The following is a 20,788-nucleotide window of genomic DNA, read 5'->3' on the forward strand; positions in this document are numbered from 1 at the left end:
TAACAGATGCATTCAGCAATTAAATTAGGGGTATAGCACCCAATATAATGGCTTTAATTTCTACTTGTAAAGCACAGTGCCAGGTAACAACACCAAACCTGAGGGATTACAAGTAGTGTTGTGTGGAATTAGGTAAAGTAGTTCAGGCATGACTGTAGTGTAACGAAGCCAGAGCTCCACAGGTTTCTGCAACAGAAAAGTGTGTCAAGGGTGGAGCACACTCTTCCTGTCTGTTTCTTTAACCTGGTGTGTGGTGCTATGCAGAGCAATAGCATCTGAGGATAGCAATGTTTTTATTTCATTTTTCATCCGCTTTTTTTGCAGAGTAATTTCACTTTTCATCTATGAAATATCACATATTTTTTGTGAAATCCCGTATTCAACACCAGGTTGCCACCGCTCTGATACATATATGACGTAACGAGGCCTGGTTTGGGATGGTCACGTGGTTTCTGGCGTAAGGCGAGGTATCGAATCTTCACGCGATACTTCTCCCGTGCAGTCTACCTCGAGCTCAGAGCACAACATCTTCAACGTGTTTTCCGCATGCCACTTTTTCTCTGAAAATGTCAACACTCCAGACCCTGAAAACTTATATCAACCAGCGACTCGCGGTGGCTGTAGAGGAAATATCCGCCCTGCTGGAAACAACAATATCAAACTATGAAGAAGAGATTAACCGCCAGCGGAGGCTGCTGGAAGATGAGAGGTCTGAGTTCCTCATCAACAAAGCAGGTATGAAGTTTATCTACATTGTGTTGATTCTCCTGGGCTCATTAAATTGATATCTCAGCTCTATGTTATTATTCAAGGTAACATTACTACGTCTATACTAGCTGACTGAACAGAAAGAGCAGTAGCTTTGCGGTGTTTAAGAAAAGGTGATTTAGTGTCCCGCGGCATATTTGGTCAAGCCGGAAATTAGCCGTTTACGGCCTTCAAAATAAAAGCGGAAAATGAAACAAAAGTGTTGTTGTCATCGGTCACTTTAATTCTCTATGGTCTCCGTCACAATAACTCCGAAAACTAAGTTGGCGTAATTTTTCATTCAAGTCTTAAGGCGTTTCTCAGTACTCAAATTCAGCAGTTCGGACTTGTGGACTTGGCAAGTCCACGCGAGAGTCCAGACTTCCCAAGAACGGGAGGACGGTACAGTCATTTCTGCTTTTGGAACAGCTGCGAACTTGATAATGTCACCACCTCCGCTCGCCTTGGCTGTTGCACTGTGTTGTAGCCTACATGCATTTAGAATAAAACAATATAAACACAGCCCAGCCATGCGTCTTTTCATTGTAAGAAATTAATATGTAGGCCTATACGTTTTTAACGTTTCAACATAATACATAACTGACACACAAAAACATATAAATAGCCAAAATATTTTCATAAAATGTCTTATTGATTTTTGATTTCCAACTCGCCAACGCTCACGATCACAATAACCACCAACTCTCCACAAACTTTTCCCCGCACCTGGCTTTTGTTTTGATTACACATAATCAGAAGCCAGGTGCGGGAATTGGAAATAGATTAAATATGATCAAAAGCCAGCTGCGGGCAAAAAAATTATACCTGACATGGATCGGAGAAGGCGTCTTGGTGCAGTTATTGCAGCAGGATTGCTGTACCTGCAGGCTGAGGAGGAGGCTGCCCAGCTGAGGAGGCAGATCCGAGAAAGACAGCGGAGGATGAGGATGAGACGTGCTATGCTTGCATGTCTCTATTGTTTGGTATGTTTGTCCAATTGTGGACAAAGTACCCAGAAAAAGTAGTAATATCACAACTAGGGTTGGGTACCGTTCATAATTGAACCGATACGGTATCTGGAATTCGGTACCGGTACCAAACGGTACCTTATTTCGGTACTTTTTAAAGTCTAAACTTCTCAGTTTCAACATTTTATTGAGAACATTTAGGAACAGTGCTGCACATGCATTTATTTTGAAAATTCAATAAAAAGATTTAAATAGAAATAAATACAATTCCTTAAATTGGAAGTGTTTCCCCCACCTGCCTTGCATGTTGCGTCGCAAATATGGCAGCGAGCATTGTCTCCGTCGACTGGCGTGAAGTGCAGCCAGACTTTGGACCGCTTTCGGCTCGCCATTGTTGCTGAGTCTGAGGTGCGAGTCATGCGCTCTCGCTCCGCCTCCACTTCAGGTACCAAAATTTGGCACCAATTCATTTTAAATGAATCGGTACAAAGAACAAAAACTGAGTCACAAGTAAAAGTGCTGCAAATCTGACTAAAAGTATATGGGTATTGTCAGCAAAATGTAGGCCTACTTAAAATGAAAAATTAAAAGTACTCATTATGCATGGTGACCCATTTTCAAGCGTTGTAATCATCATATAGCTACATGAGTGTTGAGTAATAATTGATCAATTTACACATAGGCTACATGTGAGCAGCATTTAAATGTTGTCATGGTAGAACTAATTTTAACACCTTTGACTAGTGTACTAGTCTAATCTATAACAACGCACATCAACTTGTAAATATGAAACTTACAATATATAAAACAAACTATCTGAAAAGTAACTATAGCTATCAAATAAATGCAGCTTGAGTAGAGTGTACAGTATTTCCCTCTAAGTATCACAAAATGTAAATTCCCAAAGTATAAGTACATCAAATTTGTACTTAAGTACAGTAGCTACTTGAGTAAATACTTAGTTACTGTCCATCACTGCATTTGTCTCATCATTATGCTTTCTGTCTACATTTTTATGTAGACTTGACAGTTTACTTGGTACACTTAGAAAAAACAACAGCAGTTTAATATATTATTAAGTCTAACATTTTATTGAAGTGTTGAGTTGTAGATTGTGGTGCTGTTGAACTGTACTGGATTATACTGACAGTAGTTTCTCATTTAGTCTATCCTCACCGAAATGAGGATCAAACAGGTCAAATGTTCAGAGGAAAATTTTATTCAGCCACACAGAGACTGAGACTGAATATTGCCCATTAGACATACCCCAAATGAATTACATTTCATATTTAACCACTACAGAGATATCAGCCACGAATTTCAAAAGGACTACCTGAGAGAGGCTGCTCTCTGGGGCAGCCTGAGCGCTCATACACATGTTTATTATCTATGAGCGCTGACACCGTTGTCATCTAGCGGGACCTTACTTTCAAGTGGGCTCTATATTGATACATTGACCACGGGTTTGAAGGTTAAACTACGCATGAAAACACTACATTCCGTGACAAAACAACAGTAACATATGGGTAATTACGACTTACAATTGTGCGCCTTCCCCTCACTTGCCATTTCCGATAGAGTTGTACCGATACCGATACCAGTATCGGAAATGCCTCCGATACTGCCTAAAATGCGGCATCGGACATCGGCGAGTACAGCCTATGACCAACCCAATACCACGTAATGCCTCACGTCATTACGCATACGCATGCTATCGATTGAACATCACCATTGTGATGTGTGCATGTGTGATAGTCACATCGCAGGGCATGCGATGTTTTCTCTTTTTTTAGAACATGTAAACTTTTGTTTTGCTTCAGAAAAGCAGCTCTGAAGCTCTGCTCATTGCTCCGCTCCGCTCACCTCGTCCTCCTTTCCTTCTGTGTTAAATAATCAAAAATATGTCCAGACAGTTGATGGAAACGTTGATGGCGCATTTCTGATTTCTTTCTCTGGTGCCTCCATCTTTGTTTGATGAACTTCCTGCCAAATGCTGCTGACTGGGACTTTACCAGGGGAAAAAAAACACATCAGCACCCTCTAGTTCACCGAAAAAAGCAATTGATTTTTTTTTTATTCTAGTACCAAAAGTTGTATGAAAGTGTGTATTTGAAAAAATTAATATATATAATAAAAGGTCGATACTTGGCGTTCATATACAATATCGCCATGCAAAATATTGCAATACTATGCTGTGTCGATTTTTGTATTATATAATATATTTACATACCACTTCAACTGACAAAAGTTTGAATTGAACGCGTTGGGATTAACATATTAAGTGTACAGCAGTAGAGCAGACATGCACAAAGGAAGATCAGGCAAAGCTTCATTTCTTCCTATCTGCAATAAAATTTTGTCCGTTTGAATTTTGTTGATAAAAGTTTTGCCTATTAAAGTTGGTGTCTATTGAATCTGGTGTCTGTGTATACCTTGCTGTTTGTAATGTTGGCTTATTTGCCTAATGAAGACCTGGTAGGGTTTAAAAGTTGCCTTTTTCAGTCCAATAAAATTTATTGTGTAAATACATACTGAATCCTTCATTTCCCATAATGTAACCAATAGCATATTTTTGTTAGACAGTCCCCCCTTAGAAAATAATGCAAAAAGTTTGTAATTCATGCTTTCTGCTGTATGGGTTTGCACACATGACGTGTTTTTTACACTCTCAAATTCATTGTTTTCAATGTAGACGCATGGCAGGCGTGCTCAAACGCCAGAGTGACACTGTTGTCACGTACACGTTCCTGAGCGCCTTTTTTCAGGGCGTGATGGCTGCACCCTGAGATAAATTGGGTTCAACTTTTGTGACGTAATAGCGTACACTGCATGTCATGTGACGAGGAACAACCAATCACAGACGACAGATACCTTTCCCTTCCTTCGTAAATACCAGTCTGCAATAAATATGGAAAGTGGATCATTTTGGTGCAGAGCTGCCAGAGCTTTACATCTGCCCAACGGATGATGTGCCCACAGGAGGAAGATCAGCACTGCGCTCAGGATTTCAGGTAAATGGGCTATGGTGCAGTGCTTGTTATGGTTGCTTAGCAACCTCAAAGGCAACCTGCTGCTATGCTCTTGAAAGCTGGCTCAAAAAAAGGCACAAAAGCAGCACCCAACCTCACATTTTCCAGGTGGTTAAAGATGCGGCACGTGTATGGCCCCTAAATCTGTAGCGATACCCACAGTCCAAAAAAGTTTTAAGTCAACTTGCATGAATCAATACTTTATATAGTAATATTGAATTAAATTGTTGTAAGAGAATGTCTGAGAATGTCTCTCACACACCCAACCTCACTAGCTCACACAATTACTGTGTAGTTTTCTTTCATTTTGTCATTAGCTTCTTTAGGTAGCTGTTCCTGCTCAGCACCAGGAAGCACACAGACAAAGTCTGAGTCTGTCTGAGTTTGTAGTTTAATATACAGTCAGGGCTGAAAATGAACTTTTTGACTGGACTGGTAGATGAAAAAATCCACCGGCCAAAATAATGAATTGCCTTTTTCTGTCACATTTGTTTCAGTACTTTTAATTGAGATAAAAAAGTATTATGTTGAATACAAGCTTAAAGGAGAGGCCAGAGTGAAATTTGAAGCAAAATTAGTTTAATGTTATAAAGTTTTGAGCTCAAAATTCCATTAGCACTTTGTACTTCAAACATTTGTACTTTGACACTTGCTGCGTTCATGGTCACGGATGTTCTGCAGCTTCATCGTATTGTTACCGATGACAAGCGAGTTGTTACGTTTTTTTCATTAGCATATTGCCAACATACATTACAGCTCATTACTACACCCTCAACATAGTAGTGTAGCCAGCCTCTTGAAACGCTGTTATCGCCGAACCTCCATTTCTCACAAAGCTTTCTTTTTTTCTGTAACATCACAGCTTCTGCTTCATCCTCGTCTGTGTTTTTTCGTTTTGTCGGTGGTTTACTTACACCTGGTAAATGTCGCCACGTGACGCTTGCAGTGATAGCTTGCTTGCTACTAACAGCAGATCACGGATCTAGGCGCGTGATATGCCTACATGTGCGTGTGTCCTCCGAGTAGGCCTACAGGTTCCTTGATGCAGCGGGGAGCAATTTAAGTATGACACACAACAAACAGAATGCCGGTCTGCTCTTAGCCACCGTATTACATATATATATATACATATACATATATATATATATATATATATATATGTATATGTATATATAAATGTTCATATATTTACCTACCAATGTGGCCAATCCGAGATTTAGTCGCCAAATGGAAAATCTAGCCGCATTTGGTGCTTGGCGGGTGTTAATTTTTTTTGCCCTGTATACAGTGCTTACCAGATATTCAAAGGTTTTACTTAAGGAATATTGAAATTATGTGTATCAGGTGCCTAGAGACACAGCAAGTATACCAACTTCTTATGTCAATGACTTGGGTTTATGTCTGTCAGCAATGTGTATATGTTTCTGTGCTCTCTAACTGACAGAAGTGAATGAATGCAGCTTAAAGTTACAGAGATAAATCCTCTTTCACAGGAAAAGAGAGATATTGGAAAACAATTTTACAAACCACAGGAAAACATTTCACCCTGCCAATAGAACCTTTCACACTGCCTTGTAAAGGCAGGAATTTCACGTTGTTATGCCGCGTTGCCGCTCTGTATAAACGGTGCAATCACAGAGTTGGGGGAGTTGTCTCGCCTCTGAGCTGAGAATGGAGGTAGTAACAGTGCCAAAATAATGTCTGTATAAGAGGGACAGCTGGTGGGGTGATGTCATGGGTGGTACGGGTGTGACATTTTGACAACGTGTTATGCATCCGATCCACTACGGGAGATTTAGAAAGTAGCTGTTAGCAATTAGTGCCTAATTCAAAGAAGAAGAGCAGCAGCTGAAAATATTTGCAAATCGGGAAAACAGTGAGATTTGTAGGGCTGTACCAGGCTCAGAATTATGTCAGTCAAATAAGTTTAATGCAAATATTGGAAGATTAGGTTGTTTGTTTGTTTTTTCACAATAAATTTTGAAAGTGGGACGTTGAGTGTGACAACAGCATTCATGTAATATAGTAAACAAGCTAATGGCGCTAACAACAAATCGGAAATGGGCAACAACCTTTTTTTCCCACACTTAGTATCAAAACAAAAGCCAGAGACTGTGTAATATTAAGTACCTGTGAGCTGTAAATTCACCAATTCCAAGCAAAAGAGAGGAGATAATGTTATTTCAGAGCCTTTCAGTGGAAAGTTTCTCTTCCTCTGTGCAGCTGCATCACATCCGCAGCTGTCTGTACCAAAGAGTAGCGTGAAAATCAAGAGTGCTCATTCTGCAGGGAAATCTGGGGACCAGATTGTCCAGAGAATTGCATTGCAATTGCACAGCGCACTGGCTCGCAAAAAGAAAAAAAAGGCTGCTCGATTTGAGGGAATCCCAGTCGACTGAGGGGTTTTCAACTGAGGATTCGAATCTCCAACTTTAAGGGGCGGTCCTGCAAGTCTGGGAGCTCCTTACCTTCCAAGCAGAGGACGAGATCAACTGCCATATAACAGGGATGGTAAATGATTGTTATTGCCATGTTATGACATTGTTTTCGTCTGTAAAGTGCTGCCAACGCGTATGTTATATGTCACACTAGAGGCCAACGCTGTTTTACATGTCACAATTATTATTGCCTCTTTTGATTCCACAATGCTAATATGCTGTTTAAAATCACACTCTGTAGCGGCATGATGCCACCATTGTATGGTTCTGTGTAAAAATACAAAGGTGGCATAAAGAAGGTAATTAGTAGTGGCCCTGTAGCGTGATATCTGTGTAAAAAGGGCTTATGTCTAACTATTATTTTTTTCTGTTTGTTTGTTTGTTTGTTTTTACTTACAGGTACGCAAGAGGCCATGAGATTTCGAGTCATCATCGAGCACGATATCAAGAAGATAACTTTCCAAAACGGCCTCCCTTCAACTTTGGAGGACTTGATTAAAGTGTTTAAACAAGCTTTTTCCATCACCACAGAGATAGGCCTTCTGTACAAAGATGCTGATTTTGATGACTTCTTCACGCTAACCTCTACAGGTGACCTTAAGGATAAAGACACACTCAAAGTAGTTCACCTGCCAGCACCTTCAGGTATAACAAGGCCAGCGGCTCCTCAGCAGCGCACACCCGCTGACTTTGATAACTCCCTCACAATAACCTCTACATGTAGCCTGAAGGATAAAGACATAGTCAAAGTAGAGCACGTGCCATTATCACCAGGTATATTAATGGCCACGGCCCCTCAGGAGCGCAACCCTGACACATCAGACACGTCATCTGTAGATGATCGTCTCTCTGTGGATTCACAGGATGCTGTGATTCCCAGTTCCCCTGCTACTGGGAGGCAAAGCCTGTGGCCTGCCATCTTTCCCATTCCAACCTTCTCCTACAACACGGAGATGGCTTTGAGGCAAGGCAATGAAAAGTTTCTCAAAGACGGAATCTTGCTGACATCACCTAGTGTCAAATCTGACATTCTGGAGCGCCTGGCGGAGGCCATGTTTTCCTACACAGCTTATCCCAATGATCCACAGAGGACTGTCGTTGCACAGGCACTAATAGAGAAGCATCCCTGCTTGAGGGAGCCTGGCTCTTATAATGGATGTTATGGGTGGCAGCAAAGCCTAAAATACAAGTGTGCAAACTATCGGAGCAAACTTAAAGCACACGGAAACCCTGAACTGCTAATAAATTCACTGAAACACAAGCAGGAGGGCGAGAGACAACCTGCCAAAAATATCAAGAAACCAAGGAAGGCTGAGGTGAACTTCCTTCCCCCACATCCAGCCGGCGAAACTGATGAAAGCCTGGAGAATGTGAGACTGGAGCTTATTGCAGTGAGCAGGACAAAGGACAATGGTCAGATGATCAATGACATGATGTCCAGAACATACAGCTATAGAAGGAGGGAAGTAGTCGGCCAGTCCATGACAGTGGCAGAATTCAGAGAGAGATGGCCTGCCCTCTTCGAACCAGTACAGGTAAAGAAACTGATTGAATGTTCCTTCTGTCACACTAGCAAATGCACATCTTGTAGTGAAGTACAGTGGCTCCCAAACTGGAGAGGCCCACAAGAGTGTGTAAATGTGTAAAGTGTAAATGAGCTATGGTAAACTTTCCTCCATCTTAAAAGACGCTCAGATACAGTATCTCTTCTCAATTGCCAGCGAAAATCCAGCAGATTTTCTGTGACTCTTGGGCTGTTGCTGTTATATTTTCACATGCCCGCCACCATGGGCACAAACACTATAGGAGCGGATCTGGAGAAACATTGACACACTCTTGCACACACCAAATGCAGATCAAGCAGTAAAACTAAAACTAGGCACTGTTGATCAAATATGAATCTACATTCTATTACTGTGTTGCCTATTTCTAAAATCCTATTCCTCTTCCTATTCCTAAAATGTCTTCAGAACCATCTTTTAGTGCACTGTTTGGCAATACAGGATTGTATGACAGGCACCATGTTGTTATTTATGTCTAAACAGCCAAGCTTGCACTAAGTCACCGACCAGCGTGTGTACACCCTGCAGCCGCAACCTGTGAAATATTTTCCTGAATGTTGCAGATGCTGACGGGCCAAATAAAATCACCTGTCATCAACCATCATCCGTTGTTTACAAGTATTTCAGATTTAGGAGTACTTGAGACTTGTGTCTGCACTGCAAAGCAACTCAACTAACTTGTTATACCACCTAAAAAAACTTGACAATCTACAGAACAATCAATGCATGAAGGGCAAAAAGAATAATGTCCACAGATATGGAATGAGTGTCCAGGATAACTTTGCTAACAATACCTCACTGAATCCCTGTCCTTGTCCAGCAACAAGACACTGGACATCAGTGACAGCAGCAGATTCATATCCATATGAGATGCACTGGATTCAGGAGAAGAAGACACTTATTTTAAGTCTTATTTTGATGCAGAAATGTGTTTATTAGTGGAATGTAGCACAACATGGAAGTTAAAGCAATGCTGTATTACTCTACTCAGGGACGCCGCCAGGAATTTTGGGCCCCATGAAAAGAAAATCACATTGGGCCCCCTCTGCGCAGCTGTTGTCACCACATCTCTAGGACCTAACTGACCCATTAAAAGCTTTACATAACTCTAACTTTGAAGGCTTGTAACTGTCTTGTTTCTTGTAGCTCAATACTACCAGTACAGTATTTACTGCTAGTGAGTTGTACATGCAACAGTCTGCATACAGTATGCAATTCACTATTTGATGCAAGATTAAAAGCCACAATAAAAATGTGCTAAAGGCCATCTTTTACAGTCTAAATGTAATTTTTATTGTAAAATCCCAAAATGGAAAATTCTCTTAACACTAATGAAAGACATAATTCAATCTAAATGAAAGCATCTAACTGGATTATTTTAATAATGTCTGTAACTTTTATACAGGCTGAGTTAGGATACTTAATGTTTCCAACTGCCCAGCATCCAGTACAGACAGTTGAAGGCTGTTTTTGTTTCATAATAATCATTATGTGGAAAAATAATTTGTTTGAATTTCTGTCCTTTAAAAAATATTTCGTTTTCTTTTTTGTAATGGTAAAAAAGAGAGAGAGAAATTCCCACAGACTCCCTGCAATGATGCTAACTGGCATATCATTCAGCACAATGTTGCTCACCTTCTTCATTGAGACAGGGAGGGGTAAAGTTATGGGGAGACAGGGCTGCTGCTTCTGACTCATCTGTTGTTGAGTCTGGTAAAAGGGGCAGGGACAACTGATTTAATATGAATATCCTGCTAAACATTTACCTGCACTGATTAAATGTAGGTTAAAAAGGAGTGAAATGTAGGCTAACGCTAGTCTGTAGCTAGCTTATTTCACTATGGACATTAAGCTAAGGTTCATTTCTACCACTCTCAGACTATAGGCTACCCACCTTTCTTGGAGAAAAACTGGGTCACATATTGACACCCTTTCTTTTGCCTCTCCTCTCTCTCCTTTCTCTCTTTCCTTTTTTGAAAACCGGATTTTCTTTTAGTACTAGGTAGCATGATGATGACTGTAGCATTGGAGAGCAACTGCTGACTGCTGCTAGGCACCGTCACTGTCAGTGCCATAGATATCATATAGAGTAGGTACCTTGTTGACAGCTTCAGCACGTTTCAGCGATGCATCAACGTCGCCGCCATCTTTGGGTGGTCAGGGCCGGCGGGCTAGTACTGTTGTGTATGGAGATAAGTCTTCAGGAAACTTGGCGTGCTCTCACACACACACACACGTATATATATGTGTATATATATATATATATATATATATATATATATATGTGTGTGTGTGTATATACTGTATGTACTCGTACTCGTCGTCCTCTGCTTATTCGTGTCCGGGTCGCGGGGGCAGCAGCCTCAGCAAAGAAGCCCAGATAGTCTTCTCCCCAGCCACCTCCGTTAGCTCTTCCGAGGGAACCCCGAGGCGTTCCCAGGCCAGCCGGGCCACTCGTTTTTCTTTAGTTAGCTGATTGGTTCTTGCCATAATATGAATTTTAACAGTTGTCCAATAGGGCTGTCGGCTGTGTATTAACCTGACTTCTGCACAACACAACTGATGGTCCCAACCCCATTGATAAAGCAAGAAATTCCACTAATTAACCCTGATAAGGCACACCTGTGAAGTGGAAACCATTTCAGGTGACTACCTCTTGAAGCTCATGGAGAGAATGCCAAGAGTGTGCAAAGCAGTAATCAGAGCAAAGGGTGGCTATTTTGAAGAAACCAGAATATAAAACATGTTTTCAGTTATTTCACCTTTTTTTGTTAAGTACATAACTCCACATGTGTTCATTCATAGTTTTGATGCCTTCAGTGAGAATCTACAATGTAAATAGTCATGAAAATAAAGAAAACGCATTGAATGAGAAGGTGTGTCCAAACTTTTGGCCTGTACTGTATATATATATATATATATATATATATGATGATCAATAGCCACTTTCAACTTTGATTATTGTTTAAAAACAAAACCTCAACAACACTTTCAGAGTAAAAATCAACTTGGCAGTGCCCTCTGCCAAACTATGAACTGAAAAAACTTCTAAAATGATATTACCTTTTACTTATCAGCTACATAGACCAATAAACAGTGATACAATAATCAAATATGCTGGTAGTTAAAGGGCCAGTTCACCCAAATTACAAAACTTGTTACTTTGCTCTAGTGCAGTGGTTGCCAACTGGTGGGTTGTGAGCACAATACCACAAGTGACTCACAAATGTGTAAAATGTGTGTTTGTTAAAAAAAAAAAAAAAAAAAAAAAAAGCCCTTTTTTTTTTTTTAGTACAGTGAATTTCTGGCATAGAGCTTCTCCCTCTTTAATACATCTATTTTCACACCTCTATAAACAACTATATCAACCATTTAAAAATCATGCATCTGTAGGGGTCATTGTAGTAATGAAGTGAATATGACATATTTAAGAAAGTCTGCCCAATCTGAAATCCAGCAGGTTCAGCAGAGTTGTGGGTGGATCCAGTGGAGTTGTGGGCTCTTATACACCTTCTGTATGTCTTCTGTGTAAGCAGTTGACAAAATCCTGTCTTCCAGATAAATGAAGAGTTTCAAAGGTGCAACACTGTTCCCTTGGAGCAAACATTCATCTCCCAGCTGGACAGGCACACGCCAAAACTCCTGGAATTATTCAGTTCAAAGGGAGGAGCTGTGGGACAGCGCATGAAGAGTGTGTTGATTGAGCTGATTAAGGTGAGCAAAAAGGTTAACAAGGTCAAATAATAAATGAATCTGGAGCAATAGGCTGATTTTATTCTTTTGTGTGTGTGTGTGTGTGTGTGTGTGTGTGTGTGTGTGTGTGTTTAAAAAATGGTTTAAAAGAAAATCTGTTTATCAAGACAAACTGTTGGCTATTCTCAACTCATGGCTGTCTTATAAAATCTAAAAATGAGCTAAGGGAGTGAAACAAGCTGTTTTTGAAGCAATACAGACAAGAGATGTGGATTAGTTTATAATTCATGATGTTATGATGAACTGTAGGACCCGCATGCCTCATTGGTGAAGAAGAGGGACGTGACTCTGAGATGCCTCATTGAGTACCTGGGGGAGAGTGTGCAGGAGCTTGTCTCTGACTACTATGTAAGTATTCTACTGATTACTGTATTGTAGGTATTAGCATAGTTTTGAGAGCTCCGTCTTGGGGTTTTTTTTGTTTTGTTTTGTTTTGTTTTGTTTTTTTTTTTCAGATCATAAAAACACTGGGCCTCATTCACCAACCGCTCTCAAGAACAAAGTTCTTCTAACCCACTTGTGCACTTTTCTGACATTCACCAAGGTTTTCTTATCGCGGATTTGTTCTTAGATGAGAACAGAATCTATTGACACTCAAGCACTCTTAGCACATTTTGAGCTGATATATTTTTATCAATTATAATTTTTTTAAATGTAATTATTTTGATTATTTTACGAAAGCATTATGGTTTTTAGAATAAATAGTACAATAACCCGTCAGTTCACACTGATTATGTTAATCAGAGCCATGTCATTTAATAAAATTAGTGATTGATAAGATCTATAAGATACCACAGGCCATTCAAGTGGGCAGGACAATAAGTGACAAAGCAGCATTTCAAGTACATTATTAATAAAGATTGCAAGACATTTTCACCTTTGCGTTCTCTACCCCTCTCTTTGTCTCTCTCCCTCTCTCTCTGTCTCACTCTGAACACACACTCACACTTTGGAGTGTGCTGCATCGCTCGTCTCTGTCCTCAGTTGTGGTACTGTAATGAATACAGTTTGCATTTTGCGGGTCAGGTGGTTAATTATCATGCATTTTTAACATCCCATGCATCTTTTTGTATGATTTATATCCACTGCTGACACTACTAAATATGGCGTTTTTAGTTTGACGTTCACTTATTCAGTTTGTGTGTGGCCCTACATCGGCGTGCAGTGTCCTGCCCTTTTATGGGGATTTGCGGGACGTACTTACACTAATTAAGATTATCTGGTAGGGACCTTCAATTTACGAGGACAATGGGATTCATCATTATGAGAACATAGGTGTGAACAATTCCGCCATTTAAGAACACAACATGAATCTGACATAGACTTTGCTGAGGACTTTTCTTATGATCAAATTTGAGAAAAAATTTGGAAGATATTTGTGAATGAGGCGCATTATTGTTAAGTCTCTGGACTGTGGTAATACTACATGCACTTTACACCATCTGAACTCTCAGTGATTGTGTGCACAAAGCACCAGGGGGGGCATTTAGCCTGGTGTTTACATACAGTGCAACCTGTAAGTAGTAAAATAGTGAAACCATTTGAAGAGTTTTGGCTTTTTACTCTCAAAAAATTGGATTGGAATTCAAATAGTAATGAAGCTTTCAAATGTGTTGCCCCAATAAGACTGAGTGATTGATAAAGCATCTTCTGAGGTGGACTACAGAATAAATATTTTCTTTAATCAAAGCCTTTTAACAGCAGTATATAGTTACATATTTTATAGAGAACAGCAGAGGATGAAGTGCATCAGGACCTTAAAACACACAGTATGAGGATCTACGTGTGCCACCAGCCCGATGCAGTGGGCATCATCATTGATGGGACTCCAGTTCTGACTGGTCTGGATAACATGTCCAAAGCCTGCTGCCTCCTCCTCGGCCTGACCTACGCCCTCAACCTGGATTATCCTCCCAAACTTGCCAAAACGTTTGAAGTGTTTCAAAGACTGTTTGTAGGACTTGATATGCTGCAGCCCAAACCAACATCCAAGTACATCAACCTGAAAAACAAACTGTTCACCTGAACAATGGCTCACCTCGTCCAAGGCTAGGTTTTGTTTGTTGTGTGTTATATTCAGGAGCTGTGAAGGAGTCTGCTTGTTTGATGATAAACTTGTGTTGGATGTTTGAAAGAACTGTGTTAATAATTAAGGGTTAAAACACTGAGCTGTGCCTCAGAGTTTTAAGGAACTAATATCCACAGTGGGCTTCTCCGGTATCTAATTTTTCATACCTTCCTGATAGTGTACAGTACATGACAGTATGACTATATGGTGCAACTCCCCGCCCCCGACCAGTGTGTTCGCTACTTTCGGCAGGCTCACCGTACATTTTCCAAACTAATAATTACACACGTTGCTTACCGGCTGTTAACGGTCCTGTGCACTAAATGGGCACCAACAAACAAACAAACAAATAAACCCGTGACGGGCATGTGCTGCTCACACAGCCAGAGTGGTTGGTGCTATTCCTCCACCACTGGTGTCATGGTGTCTTTTGGCTCAGCTGCCTGATCCATCGGTAGAGACCAGAGACTGACCTATGGTGTTATGTGCTGTGCACTACATATAGTAAGTTAACAGAAACAGGAGCATCCGTATTTTTGACGGTATTGAAAATCATATCATCCGGATTTCTTAATACCCTGGTGTACCATGATACCGCCCAAGCCTAATCCACAGTAGTTCCACATGTGACATCTCTGTAATGTGGTTGTGCACATGCTTCTTTGTTGGTAAGGTCAGTTCACCCAGATTACAAAAAAAAACAGAACAGATTTCACCAGGTTTAAGGGCCTCAAAGCTCTGTTCATGATTAGAATGTGTGTTGTATAAGAGCTCTGAAAATTCTCATGTAAGCTGTATTTTTTTACTCAATGAGACAAGTTCTGCTGTATGTAACTTTTGTACTTGTAGCTAAATTATTTTATCTCTGAGGGGAAATACAGAAACACATTTAAGTTTTAATAAGTGACTACTTTGATACATTTTGTTTGACATTTCAGTTGAGGTTGGTGGTTGCAGAGACTGTTCACTACTGGTTACATATGTAAATAAATTAGTAACAGTTTCAAGTAATCTAATTTTTCAACTTACAGTATATTGATCTGGTAAACCAAGTTCATAATTGATTATTCCCTCACACTCCGTGTAGTGATGTATTCTCACAAACCTACAGTCTTTTTTTTTTTTAATTGTCTCCACAGCCTGGCAGAGGCATGGGGTCTCATTCATGAAACGTGGGCAGAAGGAATTTGTGTGTAAACTGTTCGTAGAGGGAAATTTACGTGCATGTCCGCATTCATCAATATTTTAGTAGCTCTGATCTTTTCGTAGCTACTAACAAAATCTACTCCTGCTCCTGACCACTCGTAGTGCTTGTGTAAATTTAGTAAAGCACATAAATATTGCTTGTCACTATTGGAAATTACCATTTTAATTCGTATTGCGCTCTGTTATGCACACAATACACAGATGCCTTTAAAACACGTAATCTAAACATTACAAAATATTAAAAATATAACACATTTAATTAAATTAGTTGGCAATTAGCAGGTTTAAGATCCAGATTAGGTTCATGATTGTGAATTATCTATGTAAATCGACTCAATAGATTACACGTTCTTTCTACATGTTGAATGATGATAATAAAAATATCCGTAAGGACAGCCGGATCACAGCCTCTTCGGCCTCGGTGCTGGGTTCAGCATGGGCAGCAGGAGCAGCAGGAGCAGCAGGTGGTGGAGCCACGAAGGAGCACACGCCAGCTTAAAGAATTATTTGAGACAACACGGTTTTGTTTTGTTTTTGTGGCTTTTTGATCATTTGAATGAATAAATCTGATTTGAAAAATGTTTAATTTACGTTGTGTAAAACAGAGCTTTAGGCTATTAAGATTCAAATCATTTGAAGACGATGCATACAAACTGCTGTAGGCTATATTTTATCCGTATCATTTGTTAAAATAAATGTTAAATAGCTCTACATTCCGACAGCCATCACTGATTTAGAGTTTATCCATTACGCACAAAACATCTCTGGTTTCCCGTTCCCACTTCATTCAAAACCCCACAAATGAATCCTCTGTTTATTTGGTGATCGCTGTATTTTTTGTGTGTGTGTTTATGCGTTTCTTTGCCTCCAGTTTCATATCAAAGCATTTACGCTTCACCTCTGACATGGTTCTTTGTACCACGGAGACAACATTAACAGCCTCTGTTACCTCCCTCCAGGCCTTTGCTTTGCCTGTCCCTGTCACACCACTACTAACTGAAGAAAATAAAATGTTTTTTCTTAAGTCCACTTCACCCAAAATTATTTCGATCTCCGCTTCGGAAAAATTCTTTTTTCTTTCTCTCCCTTTCTTTCTTTGCGCCATGACTGACAGGTCGACTGGATGCACCTACACCTCCTTATATGGTGGTCATTGGCTATTCATGGGCGGGGATTTATGCTAATTGCTGATTACCGGGAGCGCGCTGTCACTTTACGATGGATTGGCATTCATGATCATATACACGTGTTTACGATCAAATCTGAGTTTCCCACGGCGTTCCTGAATCCGGAGTAGGTTGAGAGACCCATTATGTTTCTAATCCTTCTGTCCGTCGGTCTATCTGTGCGTCCTTTCCTTGTGAGCTCAATATCTGAAGAGCACCTCAAGCAAATTTCTTCAAATTTGTCAAAGTGGACAAAAATGTCCAAAATGTTTCAGACTCAATGATGAACTGATTAGTTTTTGGTGGTCATAGGTAAAGGTCAAGGTCACTGTGACCTGGTCTGCCTCATTCTTTTGAACGTGACATCTTAAGAACACCTTGAGGATTTTTTTTTTTTTAAATTTGGCACAAACATATACTTGGACTCAAGGATGAATTGATTAGATCTTGGTGGTAAAAGGTCAAGGTCACTGTGACCTTGCATCTGTCCCATTCTCATGAACAAGATATCTCAAGAACACTTTAAGGGAATTTCTTTAAATTTGACACAAACGTCCACTTGGACTGAAGAATAAACTGATTAAAATTTTATGGTTAAAGGTCATTGTGACCTCACAAAATATGTTTTTGGCCATAGCTCATGAATTCATATGCTAGTTATGATAAAACTTCACACAAATGTCTAATAGCATACAATAATGAAGTGATGACATTTTATATCAAAAAGGTCAAAGGTCAGCGTGAGATTATGTGAGATCATAATGTTCTGCATTTAACACTTTTCTGGCCATTACTCATCATCATATCTCAGATACAGAAGGGGAGACATTTGGTCAGGTACTGAATTGATGACACTAATCTTATGTGTGGTGTCCACCTTGAAACTGTGCTGATTGTATAGAGCTTCTGTGCTGCCAGGAGGGAAGATGTGTGTGAAGCGTCTATGTTTGTGAGGCAGTAATTCTAGTGTTTATTGGTGTGATGCCTGTGGGTTTTGTTTATATGACAACATCTTGACACTTGCGTTAGTTAGGTAGCTAATGTAACGCTACGTTAACAGAGCGTTGTCTACACAAGCTTACAATGTGTGCAGTGATAAAAGCCCTCACAGAAATCAGACATAGATATGGAAATAAGAATTTGCTTTTACAATATGGAATCTTTAAAGCAACATTCATTCAGTCGAAAGCTATGGGCCAAAAACAATGCTAAAACATTCGGCAGAACTGCAGAGTGGGTGATAATTCTCTGAGAGTCTGTTGCTACATGTGACACCTTTCACATTAAACATTGTAGATCCATTGTGAAAATAAAAACGTTGACTAGTGCAGCTTCAGAGTTTAGTCCAGCTGACATCAAATAGAAATTGAGCTGAACCAAGTTGAAAGGAGTGAGCATATCACTTTCACCAGAGTAGTATGAAATAAAGATAGAGTAGTAGTTGCCTTGACCTTTGATAGGCAAAGTCTCTTTGTCAGTAGTAGCATTAGTAACCAGTATTGCTTGGCTGAGTATGCCAGAGCCTTTATTAGTTGAAGAAAATGTATCTGTTCCAACAACAAGGCCAGGGAGTGCTATAAGTGCGACTGCAGAGGTGTAAAAGTCCAATCCAGAATGATTATTCACACATGGAGAGTTACAGACTCTGCCTAGCCCACTACACCAGGGGTCCACATGTTCGGAGCCCCGCCTCTGCATTGCCACTCGGCACACTGAGCACCCAATCCCGACTCCAGTCCCTGCGAGTGGAGTGTTATTTATTCGGGCTGAGACTGACTAGGTTACCAAGGCCCGGCCACCAAACGCTTGCCAGCGAGCTCCTTCCCCAGGTCTGGCTCCAGCAGGGGGCCCTGGTGTCCCCAAATGGGGCAGAATATGCTGAATCATCTAGGTCTTCTTGAGTTCAAGTACCTCAGGGTCTTGTTCACAAGTAAGGATAGAGTATGAGATGGATTGGCGGTTTGGTGCAGCATCTGCAGTAATGCCAGGGCTGCACTGGACCATCATGGTGATGAAAGAGCTGAGCCACAAGGCAAAGCTTTCGATTTAGTGTTCCATCTACGTCCCAACCCTCATATATGCTCATGAGCTCTGGGTAGTGCCTGAAATGATGAGGTCATGGATACAAGTAGCCAAAATGAGTTTTCTTCATAGAGTAGCTGGGCTCAGCCTTCAAGATAGGGTGAGAAGCTCAGACATACGGAGAGAGCTTGGGGTAGAGCTGCTGCTCCTTCACATTCTCCTAAACACTCCCCCGTTAGAGGTGTTCCGGGCATGTCCGACTGGTAGGAGGCCCCGGGGCAGACCCAGAACACAGTGGAGGGATTGTATATTTCATCTGGCCTTAGAACACCCTGGGGATCACCAGGAGGAGCTGGAAAGCGTTGTTGTGGAGAGGGACTTCTGAAGTACACAAATGAAAATGGATGGATGGATGAACCCTGCCTGTTACTGTCAGTACCCTCAACATTTTTACTTCCGCTTTCTGTCAGACTCAGATGATGTGCTTCTCACATGGTAACCACTGCACTATGTGATCTGATTATTTCATGTCCAATCTACAAAAAACAGGCAGATTAACTATTTCTTTAAAATGTATCATTCAAAGATACCAATGAATACAGCAGTAATAAGTTGCAGAAAAGTTGCAGAAGTAGTGGTACCGGTAGCAACAGTAGTAGTAGTAGTAGTAGTATTAGAAACAGACAAGAATTGACACTGAAGCTCAAAGCATGTAGGAAAAGCCACCCAAAATGTGCAGAAATGTAATAAAGATCACAACAGCATGAATGCAGTGTCAGCATCAATTGTAAAACACAGGAAATGAGACTTCTACTTGAGACATCTATTAACCAGTCAGTTGAAAAGGGGTGTAAGGCTGGAGTCATCAGAGTTTTCCTCTGTAGCTTCTGGGTTTTAAAAAAACACAACCTTTTGAACCAGCTTTAAAAAGTGAGATTTCTGTGCTGCTGCATGGAAAGTAATTGGGAGTGTTAGAGCCACATGTTTGATATGTGTGAAATGTAGTATCCCACCACGCCACTAGGTGGCAATATGTCACAGGCTGAGGCAGGCCATGGTATGTTCATCCCAGTGAGCACAGGTGTTGCTGATGTTAGGAGGTTAACAGTTCTCAACTGTGCTCAGAATAAAATTTACATGGCTGTTATTTATGGGAAGTTTGTGTTGAAAGTTATCAGAAGTTATATGGACAAGATGGACAATGGTGAGAAAACAAACGAATGATGATATACAACATTGATAAAGACTGGGAGTAATTCTCTTAGTACACGTCCAAACAATTCAGCCAATTAGCAGCCAGTGGCATCTAAAGGAAAGGATAGTCACTACAGGGAGAACTCTTCTAATAACATTTCAAAACTGCCAGAATAGGCAGTTGGTGAGCTGCGAATTGCAAGGTGTACTCCTACTTATGCTTATGACCCTCTACACATGCTCTCCGGCTATAAAGGTAGGCAGGGGTGTAGCACCAAATTCTGGGCCCTAGGCATAAGCAGTCTCTCAGGGCTCCCCCACCCTTCCTGTCTTGACCCATGTCTCTATCACGCAGCTTTTGATTTATTTATTTATTTATTTATTGACATTTTCAACATAAATTATTAGCCAGTGGACCCATCCTGTGGAGCTTAAAGGAAAAAAAAACATGAATTAATCTATACTGAGTCATTTCCCCCTTACCTCCTTTATATATTTCCCAATATTTGACAGTATTTTCAGCCATTCCTTGTTGCTTAATTCATACCCTAGTTCCTTCTGCCAAATGATCATCTGCCCTGTGTGCTATACCAGATAATTCCAAAAAAATGATACTGGGTTGTTATCCTGAATGA

At 40.5% G+C, this 20,788-nt stretch overlaps 1 protein-coding gene across 4 annotated transcripts; it reads left to right on the top strand.

Annotated features, from left to right (window-relative positions):
- The first annotated feature begins 506 nt into the window (after positions 1-506).
- Positions 507-16,997, top strand: LOC125902801 (uncharacterized). 4 transcript variants are annotated; one of them, XM_049599419.1, is made up of 6 exons: positions 746-4,726; positions 7,034-7,255; positions 7,582-8,717; positions 12,303-12,458; positions 12,747-12,845; positions 14,224-16,997. In XM_049599419.1, the coding sequence occupies exons 3-6, from the start codon at positions 7,596-7,598 to the stop codon at positions 14,521-14,523; spliced, it is 1,677 nt and encodes a 558-aa protein (XP_049455376.1). In that variant the 5' UTR covers positions 746-4,726; positions 7,034-7,255; positions 7,582-7,595; the 3' UTR covers positions 14,524-16,997. The 4 variants fall into 4 exon arrangements, with proteins under 4 accessions (XP_049455374.1, XP_049455377.1, XP_049455376.1 ...); XM_049599417.1 differs by lacking the exons at positions 746-4,726; positions 7,034-7,255 and adding an exon at positions 507-735; XM_049599420.1 differs by lacking the exons at positions 746-4,726; positions 7,034-7,255 and adding an exon at positions 507-735 and having other exon boundaries at positions 14,209-14,336.
- The last annotated feature ends 3,791 nt before the right edge of the window (positions 16,998-20,788 follow it).

This window comes from Epinephelus fuscoguttatus, linkage group LG15 (genome assembly GCF_011397635.1).
Source record: "Epinephelus fuscoguttatus linkage group LG15, E.fuscoguttatus.final_Chr_v1".
Lineage (NCBI taxonomy): Eukaryota > Metazoa > Chordata > Actinopteri > Perciformes > Serranidae > Epinephelus > Epinephelus fuscoguttatus.